The sequence below is a fragment of the Lonchura striata genome, chromosome 4 (assembly GCF_050655825.1).
Source record: "Lonchura striata isolate lonStrDom1 chromosome 4, ASM5065582v1, whole genome shotgun sequence".
In the NCBI taxonomy this organism is placed as follows: Eukaryota; Metazoa; Chordata; class Aves; order Passeriformes; family Estrildidae; genus Lonchura; species Lonchura striata.
This window is the reverse complement of record NC_140706.1, coordinates 7,119,509-7,133,313: the sequence shown is the minus strand read 5'-3', so window position 1 is coordinate 7,133,313 and position 13,805 is coordinate 7,119,509. Positions and strand designations below refer to the sequence as shown.

At 41.3% G+C, this 13,805-nt stretch overlaps 1 protein-coding gene across 14 annotated transcripts in view; it reads right to left on the bottom strand.

Annotated features, from left to right (window-relative positions):
* Nucleotides 1-13,805, bottom strand: part of MAEA (macrophage erythroblast attacher, E3 ubiquitin ligase) — a 48,945-nt gene that overhangs the window by 34,879 nt on the left and 261 nt on the right. For 3 of the 14 annotated variants that reach the window (XM_085577564.1, XM_085577562.1, XM_085577563.1), the window contains exon 2: nt 6,043-6,140. The exons of 3 other annotated variants lie outside the window; for them this stretch is intronic. Coding sequence is in view for 3 of the 11 variants with exons in the window: in XM_085577567.1 (XP_085433693.1) it covers nt 13,711-13,779 (69 nt within the window). In the remaining 8 variants the exon portion in view is untranslated. Of the gene's footprint in view, nt 1-3,160; nt 4,425-4,579; nt 4,764-6,042; nt 6,141-13,340; nt 13,805 lie in introns of those variants that run through there. 8 more of the 14 variants (XM_085577567.1, XM_021535682.3, XM_085577566.1 and 5 more) reach the window with 6 other exon arrangements.

Below are 13,805 nucleotides of genomic sequence, written 5' to 3'. Positions count from 1 at the left end.
TCATTTCAGGAGTTACTTCACTCTGCTTTCAGAAAGCCAACAAAGTGGTGTGCTGTCCCAGAACATGCTCCAACAACCTCTAGCTCGGAGACAAGACTTAGAAGAGGACTGTTCAGGATGTACAAGCTTGAACTGGTGGAAGAGGAGGAAGGACTGCCAGGAGAGCTACACGCTGATTGCTCAGTTGAGAGCAAGGAGTAGAAAACTGCAGAGCTAAGGATGTCAGGGGGATTTTTTAAGTGTGCACTTGGGAACTCAACTGTGAAGTTTACTACCTGGCCTTCAGCCCAAACACAGTCCTCTTCCTCCCCATAAATGCAAATAAGGTACCAAAGCAAGGCAGAGTTCTCAAATAATGAAGTGGCTAATACTATTCAAATTGGGCAACTGTAGGCAATCTTTCTTTTCATAAGCCATATAAAATGTAACTTGAATACCCTTAAGCAGAGTTAATTTAAATGTATTTTCATAAAAAATAAATTTTTCAATAAGCCATTCACTTACTAAGTGATTCCATTTTCTTGAGTTTTTTCAAAACACATTAAAAATAGAAAAAAAACAGCCAGTATTTAATGCTTGCATATGTTGTAACCTGATGTTTTGCAAACTGTATACACTTCTCAAGTGTTAATTATCATTCTCCACATAAATATTTAAAGAAATATCTTTATAAATATCTTAAATAACATTAAGCCAACTGCGTACAGGGGTGCATCAAAACAAGTGTGAGCAGCTGGTCAAGGGAGGCAATCTTGCCCCTCTACTCTGCTCTTCTGAAGCCCCACCTGCAATGCTGCACCCCAATACAAGAGGGATCTGAGCCTGCTGGAGCGAGTCCAGAGGAGGCCACAAAGGTGATCAGAGGGTTGCAGCCCCTCTGCTATGGGGACAGGCTGAGACAGCTGGGGGTGTCTTGCCTGGAGAAGAGAACTGGAGGAACTTTTCACCAGGACATGGAGTGACAGGACAAGGGGGAATGGCTTCAAAATGGCAGAGGCAGGGTTAGATTATATATAGGGAAGAAATTCTCTACTGTGAGGGTGGTAAGTGCCTGACACAGCTTATCCAGAAAAGCTATGGGTGATCCATCCCTAGAAATGTTCAAGGCCAGGCTGGATGGGGCCTTCAGCAACCTGGTCTAATGGACATGGCAAAGAGGCTGGAATTAAATTATGTCCGAGTTCCCTTCAAGTGAACCCTTCAATGATTCTAAATCATTGAAGCTAATCCTTTACACAGTGTCCTACAATGCATATTGCTTTTACACTCATTATCAAGATTTTACTGAGATTAATTTTTCTTCTCTTCTTAAGGTTTTCTGAACGTATCTGTGTGTGCACACTTTGTACTCTTTCCATAAATCAAATACATAGAAACAGTTGCTGAACACACTCCCACCTCAGCTCTTGCTTATCTCTACAGATTCACATAAAAACACCTTAGAAAACCTGTGATAAGAGCCAGCTGTCTATAGCCTTTAACAATATCAAAAGGGAGAGGAGAATGCAGACCATTTTCCCCTCACAGAAGTTTATTAATTATAGTGATCAAAGCTTAAAAAGCCTTGCTATCTCAATAGCATTTATGTTGTTGGAAGTCAGACACCCAGACTGGACTTATGCTCATTGTAGCACCTCGAATTCTATTAAGCAGCTTAATGGCATTTTGAGAATATGGCAAAGTCTTAGCTTTGCACACTTGCAGCTTCTACAACAGACACAGTCACTCACTGAGCACCTGGGGTTTGCAAACAAACAAGGGCTGAAGGGCTCTCTGCTTGGGATAGAGTACAACTTAACAAAACAAACGTGAACTGTGGAGAGGTCTTTGCAGAGGTGTTGTAGTTGTCCAGCCACAAACTCTTCTGAGTTAGAGCTAGAAATGCAGCTCTCATTACCATCACAGACAACATATACATCCACTTAATTCACTAGACTTCAAATCAGTAATTGCAACTACCAGTGCCTTACAGACACCAGCAGCTTAAGGAAAATGAAAAGCACCTACAGAATTGAGTTTCTGACCCAGCTACAAAGGACAACAAGGTCTCACTTCTAAATGCCTTCTCTGTCTTTACTGGTAAGGCCTTCTCCTAAGCCTTCATGATGAGCAACCAGGTCTGGGGAGTCTGGGGAAACATTCACTCATGTAAGGAGTCCAAAGCAAGCTGAAGATACACAGGTGCACAAGAGCAGAAGGGGGGAAAGGAGAGAGCTCCTGGATGACACTGCAAACCTGCTAAAATTGCTGGAATGTCACAATGAACAAGAAAAGCTGTCCGTGACTGAAAAGAGCAAGTTCTGTGCTTCTACTCCAAAAAGAGAACCTGTAAGATCACAAAATCTACAAGCTGGTCTGCCTCATCTCAGTTCTTGTGAAAGTTACAGGAAAAAAAAACATCAAAAAACCTCAACCATTTCCAATCTTATAAAGGTGACTAGGAACAACCAGCCCAGATTTGTCATATGCAAATCAAGCTTGACAACACTGCTTGCTTTCAGTGATGAACTGACTCTCTGAATGGCAGGAGCACACTGGCAGCCTTTCCTGCCAATAGTAGTGAGGTTTTTGACATTGTCTCACTTGTGGCCAAACAGGGGAGACATGGACTCAATGGCTGAACACAAGATGGGTTAGGGACTGACTAGTCAGGCTCTAAGAAGAATGGTCAGTGGTTCCAAAGCTTCCTGGTGACCAATTGCAAGTACTGCTTGTCTCCCCAGGAATGTTATCAGCTCCAACACAGATCATCTTCAACCATCTGCCCTACAGAAAGCTCACAGAGGACAAACTGGTGGAGTGCTTGATAAATGGGTGTCAGAGCTGCCAATCAGAAAAAATGACAAACTGGAGAAATACACCAAGAACTTTATGAAACATAATCAAGGCAAACACCAGGGCCCAATACCTGGCACATATCCACCACTGCAAGAAAAGACATAGAGGTCCTGATGGACAGCAGGTGGGATATGAATCAGCAACAGGCTCTCATGGCAATGAAGGGTAACCCCATCCCAGGCTGCAGGGCTAAAGGCAGTGGGTTGAAGAGTGATTGTTTATGCTCAGCACTCACGGAGACTCATCTGGAATACTGAGTCTGGTTTTCAGGTCACTCTTCCCCCCCACCCCCGCCCACCGCCAAAAAAGAGATGCTGAGTACCTGGAGAGAATCCAGGAGGCTGCCACCATGACAGTGAGCTGGCTGGAGGATTAAAAAAATAAAAAATCCAAGAGAAGCTGAGAGGGGCAGGCATGTTTCTTGTTTCCGCTGCAGAAGGGAAGGCTATGGGGAGCTGGAAGCGACACAATCTGATAGAAGCTCTCTACCACCAAAAGGTGAAGGTCACAGATAAGAGCCAGCCAGACCTTCCGGAGTTACAGAGCAAAAGGGAAAGAGGCAGAGTTGACAACTGTCACTAAAGAAAATTCCAGCTGGACATAAAAAAAAAATATTTCATTCAGAAGACTTGGTAAGCACTGGAACAGCAGCCCAGAAAGCTGACGGAATTGCCACCCTCAAAAACTTTCAGAACTTGGCAGGACTCTGAGCAACTCAGATTAGCTTTGAAGTTAGCCAAGGTTCAAGCAGAAGCCTGAATTTAAGACTGTCTGCAGAAGTACTTTCCTACCTTAATTTAACGAATTCATCTTTGCTAACTTAGACATCGCGTTTCCATATCTGAATGACCATTCTAGATAAGACAAAAAAAAATCCCCTCTCTGTCACGATCTTTTCTTTGATAATATCCAGAAATAGGATGGTACTTGAAAAAAGGCAAGAAAAAAGTTACTAATCCCAAACAATCTAATTGGGCTTCTTGAGCCAAAGATGGGAATTTAATAGTAGAAAGACCACAGAGTGTTTCTCATCCATGAACTCTGTTGTTGACCTGAGTTTTAGCACTGCAACATCCTGTTGTGAGACATTTCACAGGCTCACAACTATGTGAAGAAACTCTTTGGTTTTGACTTTTCAACTAATTTGAAACCCTTTTGTTCTTGTTTTGGAAGCACAAAAGGGAACCCTCTCTTTCTCCTACATACTTCTCACATATCTTGAGATTGGAGAGACTCTTTCTGAACCATTCCTTGAAGACAGACATTCCATCTCTCTAATCATGCTCACCCTTCTGTAGACATTTTCCAGTTCTCCAACACCCTTTCTCAGGATGAAAGAAGGGAGGAAATAAGAGTAAGTCATACTACTTGAGAGAAGAATAAACCATGGATTTTAACTGCTATGTATTGAGTTCCCCATTCTTTCCTTTCCCAACATTTCTGTCCTGTTTGTTAACATTAACCTGGCCACTCACACAAAGCATTCACTATTAGCCTTGAAATCCCACTGACCAATGATGATCATTTCCAACTCGGTTATTATATATATAAGACTAAGATTAATTTTCTTTCCACCATACCTAAAAACTGTATTACACTGCACTTACCTATACTGAATTTAATATATTTTAACACCCATTCAGTCTCTCACTATTTTTTCTCTAATGGTTCACAATTGGGCTGCATCTGTAATACCTCAATTATCTTAGCATCAAGGAAACTGCTTCATCTCAGCACTTACTCATTCTTCCAGGCTGTTCAAACAGCTGAATATCACCAGGATGGCAGCAGAATCCTAACACCAATCTTTCTCCATTAGAGAAGCTGGCTACTAAATCTTGATGTTTGTTTTTTATCTTGACCAGTTCCTTATCTGCATAAGGACTTCAGTCTTTCTTGCAAGAGTTCCTGGTAAGGCTTATCTCCAAAAAACATCCAGTAATATGAATAAACTATCAACCAAGTCCACCTCACTGCCTACTTCAGTTTTTTTAAAAACAACTCCAATACCTTTACATGGAATGCTCTTTTTAAAAGTCATATTAACTGATGTACATTATTCCATATTGGATTAGTCAGGATATTATTTCTGCATCAATAAGCCATTGGCTGGAAGGGAAAAATCAATTACATATATTAAAAAATCTCACTAAAATTTTACTTAAAATAGGAGCATGGAAACAGTCTTCTACATTGTCTTTCTTCCACAGCTATCCAACAATATCCCCAGACTACTTCAGCATTGTCAGAGGAGGACTCAACACAGGAGAAAGGGATTTCTCCCACAGCAAAAAAGCTTTTTATAACAAGTGTTGCGTGCTGCATTTCTACTTCTTTGGAGGTGGAGGATGTTAGGCCAAAGTCTAATGGCCACTGCAAAATTCCAAATACCACATTGATGCTGCACACAAGTTTTTCTAACTGGTACAGACCAACACCGAAAGACTGAATTACACATTTCTTTCATTATTGAAGTTTTGAAAAAAATGTAAGCCTTTATTCTCCTCCAAATCTTTAGCCTTACATTAGACTTTCAGCACACCAGTTCTCACACTGATCTGGTCACACACTACAACACTGGCCAAATTCCTTCTTTACTTATACAAATTCAGCCCTAAGGAACTCCAAATAAAAACGGAAACCAAAACACAATCACACACAGATCAAAAGATTATTCAAAATGTTTCTAGTCTACGGTAACTGCATGGATGAAACTAGTTCAGCTGCAGCAGAAAAAAGTAAAAATCAGTTTGTATAGCTATTGTTTGGTTGTTGGAAATTATAGAGTAAAAGTGAGACTACAAAAAAGTCAGTTGAAGGAAGAAATTGAAGGAAGAAGTATTTGGTTATATAAGTAAGATTATTAACTATTCTCCAGACTCCTGTTAACAGGAATTTTCAAAGTTTCTAAAAACTCGTTTTCATAGAAAACAGTATAGACAACAGAAACAAGCACCTTTTACATAGGTTTGCAATTCTGTAAAGTACCTCAGTGTTAAAGTATCTTGGCTAAAATTAACTCTTTCACACATAAAATGTGTTTTTTTAAAAAACCAAAAGGCTACATTGTATATCTTTTCAAATTAACTCTGTCATGAGAAGGAGGGAATTAGAAATTAAAAAAATTTATCAAATACATAAAGTCACAAAACTAGGGGGAAGAAAAAAAAAGTTTTAAGAAATATGAAATAAAAAGAGTCCTACCCGATTAGGTGGGGGGAACCATTACAGAACTATGCTTTCCTTTCAAGGGTCAGAAAAATGGTGTGCCTCCTCTCCTCAAGTGTGTTAGCTTAGAACACCTGAAAATACCAGAGATTTGTATGAATCTACAGGTCTCCAAGACAATTCAGTTGAAGAAATAAGATTTTTCCAAATGCCCCTACATGAAATTAAGCCTGGCCAGCTAGGGAAAACAAGAGAGGTGCAGTGATGAAATCGCCTTTCAAAAAACTAGAAGCAAAGACAACTTAGCACCACTTTAGCCAAGAAGGACAAGGAAATACAAGAACATGTAAGAAAAATTAAGCATTCTCCTGAAGAGTTTTAATAAACAAACAGTGTAAAGAGAAAAATTAAACCCTACAAAAAACACTTTCAAGCATTCAGCCGTTTTCTTGAGACTAAATTAGAACACCATGCTCACTGCTTCAACAAAACAGAAAAGTAGAGAACATCTATCATCTATGAAGCCATAATATAATGAGGCTGGGTACAATAAACTACTGAAAATTTTCCTTCAAAGAAGTAACAATTAAGAACTTCCATGCAGAATTACTGAAATTCTGTATTTTTATATAGTTAATTTTTTCCTCAATGATTCTTGGATTACTTCAGACCAGAGTCAGCATCATTATTTGTCACTGGACTTATTCAAAACATAAATTATATGAGCACCTCTTCAGTGAACTAGTCTGATGAGTAGCTCTTATCAATTCCTTAAAATAGGAATCCTTTTCTTTGCTCTAGGCAAAATCAGAAAAGGAAAATAAAGTTTAAAGAGTAGTAGTATATTTGAGGAATGGATGGCTTAAAATAATGTCTAGATGTTGGTTAATTAGGTAAAAGCATTAAAATAAAATCTTAGAGAGATATAGAGCCAAACAAAGTAATTTCATAAGCCTAAAAACAGTCGGAGGTAATTTGGATTATTAAAAACCAGTTATTTGTAAAATCAGTTTGAATGTTTTGGAAGGGTAAAGCCTAGTAGCTTGCCTCAGTTTCAAGCAAGTCAGTTTTACAACTCATGAAGACAGTACTGTGTATTCCAGAGCAGCTGTGTTTCAAAGGAAACCATCATTATATTATTCAAAGCTGCTACTTCAATACAGGAGAGAATGAGCAGCAAAAATTCTTGGGCTATCCATCTGCTACACACATACTTAGTCAACAGAAGCAATCACACTCCTTCAAAATATTATCCTGTTACACAAACTGCAAGTAACTTATTTCTGAATACATTAGGAACTTTTGAACAAGGCTGACTGCAAGAAAATTAAGTGCTTTACAAGGCGATTTTGCAGTTACAGAAAATTGTCTTACATCCCTATATAAGGAAGTTGACAGCCATTTTAGAGCCCTGTCTAGAAATACCCTGAGGACATCACAGGCCAGTCCTTTTCAAGGCACTTGTTTATAGCTGCCACCCCGGATTTACAGCTCAAAAGAAATGCCTTTACTTTTCTTCTTTTAGTAGTAATACTGGAGTACTAACAAGAACCTAAGCATTGCTCTCTGGCCAAAGCTGAGTTGCAAAGCTAAAGTCATTCAGCAGGTCTGTGTCCTGAGCAAGTCTTTCCATTTGTTTTGATCCTTCTTTCTTCTCCAAATATTTGTTCATTTTAATCACAGCACCACCTCTTTACCTCTTTTAATGAAAGAGGTCGTTGTCCTGTGCTTTTGCACAGTCCCAACACCATGATACTGGCTAGAGATCCCATTTCCAATCAAACTGCTTCCAAAACAACCTATTCCAGCCAAAGTGACAGCATTTCTTGTAAGACAAGCATTATTGATGCAAATTAGCAGACCCATATCAGAATATATGAATGACCAAAGTTCTACTCAATCTGTTTTATTTTAATTTTCACTAGTTTACAAGTCCAGTTAATCCACAGAACTCTTAAAAAAATGCTGAGGTAAATCAAAAGAAGTTGTGAAGTAGTTAAATTACTGGCTATCAAAATAAAAGTATCTTAGAAAACTGCTTTATTTAAATAAAATATCACATATTTTAAGTAATCAATTACTTTGGCATATTTCATATTCTGGGTTAGCAAATACTTCCCACATAGTATATCTTCAGGCTTTAAGTTGTGTGAGGCCAAGTGTACAATTCAGGCAGCTTTTTGACTTGACATAGACTGATGGATCCTGTCAGTGTGCCCTTACAGCAAATACCCATCTGCCAGAACAGTACTTCCTTAAACCTGTGAGCCTGAAAGGCACTCTCTGATGCTGATTATCCAGGAACTACTGATTTGAAAGACAATGAGAAGATGCTTAGAGAGCACACCAAGTAAAGCATTTTCCTCCTATTACAGTATCTAGGAAATATTTGGAGCTCATCTTTACTTATTTCCCAGCTCCTGAAAAACACTTGCTATGCTAAGACTTAAATCTTGTCTTATGTCAACATTTAAAGATCCCAATGTGCTAGCTACCATATTCCTACACCAGAAAACATGCACAAACTAAACTCACAACATCACAGGCCACTGTTCTGTGAAAACACTACAGATCAGGTATGGTGCAACTAGGAATTGCAACATTAGGTAAGTGTTCACTTTGAAGATACTAACAGGAAATTTTCTGTAAGATGTTTGAGAATACCATTCTTCAAGTATTCTCCCATGGGCACAATGGGGTACTAATAACCAACCAACAGCTCTAGGTCATCACTACACTATTACTGCCTTTTACTGTGTTTTCTTCCTTCAATAATCACTTTAAAATGTGTTTAATAATGAGTGGGTAGGGGTGGAAAAGAGACCAACAAGAGCCAATTTCTTCAGCTACTATACAACGTCAAACTTCTTACAAAGTCCCAGTGCTAGCTTTTTCTTAAAAGAGTGTTTTTTAGAACAGAATGCAGTGCAGGAAAACAAGAGCAGTAGGAAAGATTTCACACTTGTTTGCTGACACACACACCATGTGTCAAAACAGGAAGTACATTATTCAGCAGCACAGGAATGCTCGGCATGGACATTGAACACACTTGGTGAGTCAGAGCACCCAGGTTGAAGATGGATTTAGTGTGAGATAAGTGTTTGTGATGAGTTAGTGCAGAGCTGTCACCAATGTTCAGGGTTAGATTATTTTGCCAACCTTCTGTCTGAAAAGCACTTAGATAATCTAAAAAGGAGCCTACAAGAGAGCTGGAATGGGGCTTTTTACAACAGCAGTAGTGACAGAACAAGGGGGAATGGCTTCCAACTAAAAGAGGGCAGGTTTAGATTAGACATGAGGAAGAAATTTTTTCATTGTGAGGATGGTAAAACACTGGCACAGGCTACCCAGAAAACTGTGGACGCCTCCTCCCTGGAAGTGTTCAAGGCCAGGCTGGATAAGCCTTTGAACAATTTGGTCTAGTGGAAGGTGTCCCTGATCCTGGCAGGAGGGCTGGAACAAGATGATCTTTAATGTCCCTTCCAACTCATGGTTCTATCATGATACATATTTGTGTTTTCTTGCGTTGATGTACAGACAGTGAACTGAAAGTTACAAGTTGTTACTTCTGTCTGAAGTTCTGCTTGGACCACTTTCACTGAACAACTTTTGCTGCTACGTGTTCAAAGTTTTGACAAAAGTGCTCTTGACTCTTAAAATTAGGTTCAAAACAAACTTAGAGTAAAGCTTATAAACATGGGGAAAAAACAAAGTACTGCAACCAGTTATGCAAAAAAAATTAATTGTGCACTTCTTCCGCTTCACTGGGTAAAAAGTTGCTTGTTCAGATGTTTGACATCTCCATTAGTGACCTGGATGATGGATCAGAGTGCACCTCCCCAGTCTGCAGAGGACAGGAAACCAGGAGGAGATGTTACTATGCCAGGTGCTTGTGGTGCCATTCCACAGATCTCACTGGGCTGAAGAAATGGGCAAACAAGAACCTCATACATTCAACAATGGGATACGTAAAGTCTTACACTTGAGAAAAAACAACCCTTTGTAGCAGGACAAGTTGGAAACAACAGCCTGGGAAGCAGCTTGCCAGAACAGAGCCTGGGGTCCTGCTGGACAAATTGCCCATGACAGCAATGTGCTCCTGCAGCAAAGGCTACCAACAGGCTGTGTTAGGAAAAACACTGCCAGGAGGTCAAGGAAGGTGATCCCTCCCCTCTGTTCTAACTAGAACTCAGACCCACCCAAAACGCCGTGTCTAGTTTTGGCTCCCCTGTCCAACATGGGCGCACTGGAATGAGTAAAGAGAGATCCCTACCAGACTGGAGAATCTGACATGGGAAGAAGGGCTGAGAGGGTTGGGATTGTTCAACCCAGAAGAGGCCCAGGGGAAGCCTTGTCAAGGTGTGTGAATACCCAAAGGGGACAACAAAGAAGATGGAGCCAGACTTCCCTCAGCAGTGGCCCATAAAAGTACAACAGGCAACGGGCACAAACTGAAATACAGAAAATTTCCTGTCAACAAAAAGTTACATTCTTTTAGTACCACACAGTAGACAAACAGGGGAATAGCTTTGCCACGAGAAGCTGGAGTGTCCATCTTGGAAGATAACTGAGAATAGTCTGGTCATGGTGCTGAGCAACCTGCTCCAGCTGATCCTGCTTGGAGGGCAGGCTACTGGACTAAATTGTCTGCAGTGGTCCTTTCTAACCTCAGCTATTCTGCAGACGCACTTCATACAAACCTGGTCTCTTACATGTTTCCCTGGAACAATCCAAAAATTGCATTTCCATGAGAAATTACAATCTTATTAGATCTGTTGTATTTTCTCTGACAGAGATGCCAACAAAAGAAACCAAACACTTGCTCAGAGAAGGCACTGACATATCCTGTGCTTCTACAACTCTCCTGATGCAACTTTTTTTTAAAGCACAAGCACATCAGCTAAGCCAAAACTGCTTGCCAACTAACAGCCCAGAATATTTTCAAAAGTGATCATTCCTGCTTTTGGGTCTTGCATCTTCCACTTTTGGGATCTTCACATATACAGCTTGCTATCACTTTAATAATTATTCATACTTTAAAAATATGGATGAATTATCCAGCTTCCTGTCATCACTTGTTTATTATTTTCAGAAAAGAACTCTGATAACAATGTTTGCATTCATTCATTTTCAAATTGCCAGCTTTCATCTTACATGCTCTCATCTGAGACTAGCAGAATTCCCCATCAGTAGGATTAAAGAAAAAAAAAATCCACAGCAGTTTGCAAGAAGAATAGCTGACAACCTTCTTGTCCTTGAGAAGGGACTGGAGGGTGTAGGGGGGAATATTCAAGAATTATTTTGTACACTTAAAGAGCTTCTCTAGATTCAGCTGAAGAACTGTATTTACTTCCCCTGAGCCAAACTGCTGAAGAAGGGCTCAAGTATTTCCACTCCAGTAGCAACCACAATTTAGCTCTGGAGCAGGGATTTCCCTCTGCAGTTTGAAGCACCCTTTCACATGGAAAGCACTCTGTGGAACACACTGTAAATGTAGAACTATTACACAACTATTATCTAGTGATGCTGGCATGAGGAAGCTAGAGGGAAGAAACAGGAAGGATATAAATACAAGTCTGCAATCTTTTCTATTTTACTCACATAAGGGAAAATCACCAGAGCTCCAAGAGCTACATCTGAGCTACTGTGCTGGTGAATAAAAAAAAAAACAAAACCCAACAGTTATACACATTCATTTTACACAGCATTTGAATAAACTGGAAATAAAAATTCAGATTCTCAGTTTCACAGAAACTTGTAGGCACTTGACTCCTAAAGATCAAAATGAGATTTCACATCAACTTACTTTAGTAGACTTTAGCCTTAGTGTTCATTTCTCTGTGCTGCTTTTCCACCTTCACCAGTAAAATGTTTTGATATATGACTCACAGCTGAGAACATTTCAGAGGACACATTCAAAAGATTTGAGCAGACACTGTTCTGGTAGGTTTTTTTAAACAATGAAAAATGTTACCAAAGATTACAGGAACAACCCAGAAGTTGAATGGCTGCTGGGAAGAGTCAATAAACATCACCTTTGCTTAGAAATTGAGAGTTTCAGTGCAAGGGTGTCTCACCCTCTTACTATTTAGCTTGCTAACTTTACAAACAACATTCCATTCTGTTATGTATATTTTTGTTGAGGTATTTTAGGGGAAAAGAATGCCTGTGAAAATAAAAGAATTAGTCCAAAATATTCTCTACCTTTTAAATAGCTGGCACCTTGACAATTCATCTTAAGTCATAAGCACCACAACAAAAAACTCACTGATCCTCACTGCCAGTAATTTTTCAGGAATGTAGCAATCAAATCTGTGGTAACAACTCTAATACACCTAAAATGCAGTCTTAAAACGATGTTCTTAGCATTAAATGCCTTCACATTGTTCTGGCTATGGGAAGTGCCAGAGAGCTCTTTACAGCTATTTTAAAATTTAAGCCTGATGCTGTCAGGTTCAAAGTACTTCTGGGCGAAAGAATGGAGCCTTCACATGTAAAAGGAGAATCAACACTTTGTCCTTCTCCTTCTCAGACCCGAGCAGAACGGAGCTGGTGGAGGAGGACATGCACAAGAAGAACATGGCCAGAGAACCTGCAGAACCAACACTGTAAAGAGCACACAATGCTCAGCGTGTGAAGGACAGCATGATCACAGCACAACAAAGTTGACTTTGCACAAACATCTTCTACAGATGGCAAAATGTGGATACGCTGACACGAGAGATGTCTAAAGAAGCATTCTGCAATAGAGATCCTTCTCCCATGTCCTTTCCACAGCTGCTGCTATTTATGTGGTAAACCTCCTGTACACACAACTCAAGACTTCAAACAAAGGTTCCCGTTGATTCCTATGAGCATCATCCTTGCAGTTCAACAGTTCTCGGAGGCACTGAGCGTTAAGGTCATCGCCGAGTCCTTCACCTGCCTCACAACACCTGGTTAAAGCCCAAGACCACCTATGCAGCCCTGGAAGACCTCCATCCTGCAGGCAGACACAGTATGTCAAGGAACAGCTTTTACCAAACTGTATTTTGGCTTATTCGGCTCCATAGCCCTCCAGTACGTCTGAACCTTTTTATATTTTAAGCTCATCTCCATCTTCGGGGGACCAAGCAGCCAGGGAACCATATTACACTGCCACCTCCACTCTCTCCCCTTTAACACGTCTCCTAACAACGCCACGTAGATCCAGATAATCATCTGGGATGAGCACGTCAGGCAGTCCTCGGCGTTCCTGAGGGAGTGCATTCCACTCACACGCCCCAAACCCTCTCCCCCAGCCCGGCTCCGTCCCAGCCCGCTCCCCCCTCACACCGCCCCGCGAGCACAAGGACCTCACTTCTCTCCCAGCTCCTTTCCAGCTCCTTCTGTGTCCCCAGCGTGGCCCGGGGGCCTCCCCCGTCCCCTCAGGGCACGGAGACACCAGGGAAGAGCCGCATATTCCAGGCACGTCCCTCTCCCTCCGCGGAGGGGGATGGGAACAGCAGCAGCGGAGCGGCACCAGCCGAGACGTCAAGCGGAGGAAAAACGAGGACAGGCGGGAACTACGCGATGGGAATCGCTCCCAACCTCCATCCCGCAGCCCCGGGGCTCCCGAGGCGGGGAGAACCGGGGGTAGAAGGGGCTCCCCCTCAGCGCTGCTCGGGCGGGACGCTGAGGGCGTTAACGCGCTCCCCCCGCGCCGGGGGGCGGCCCGGCACCCACCTTGAGAGTGGGGTACTCCTGCACCTTCAGAGTCATTGAGAGCTGAGCGGCTGATTCCTGCACCGCCATCTTGGATCGGGCACCGGCCTCCCCCG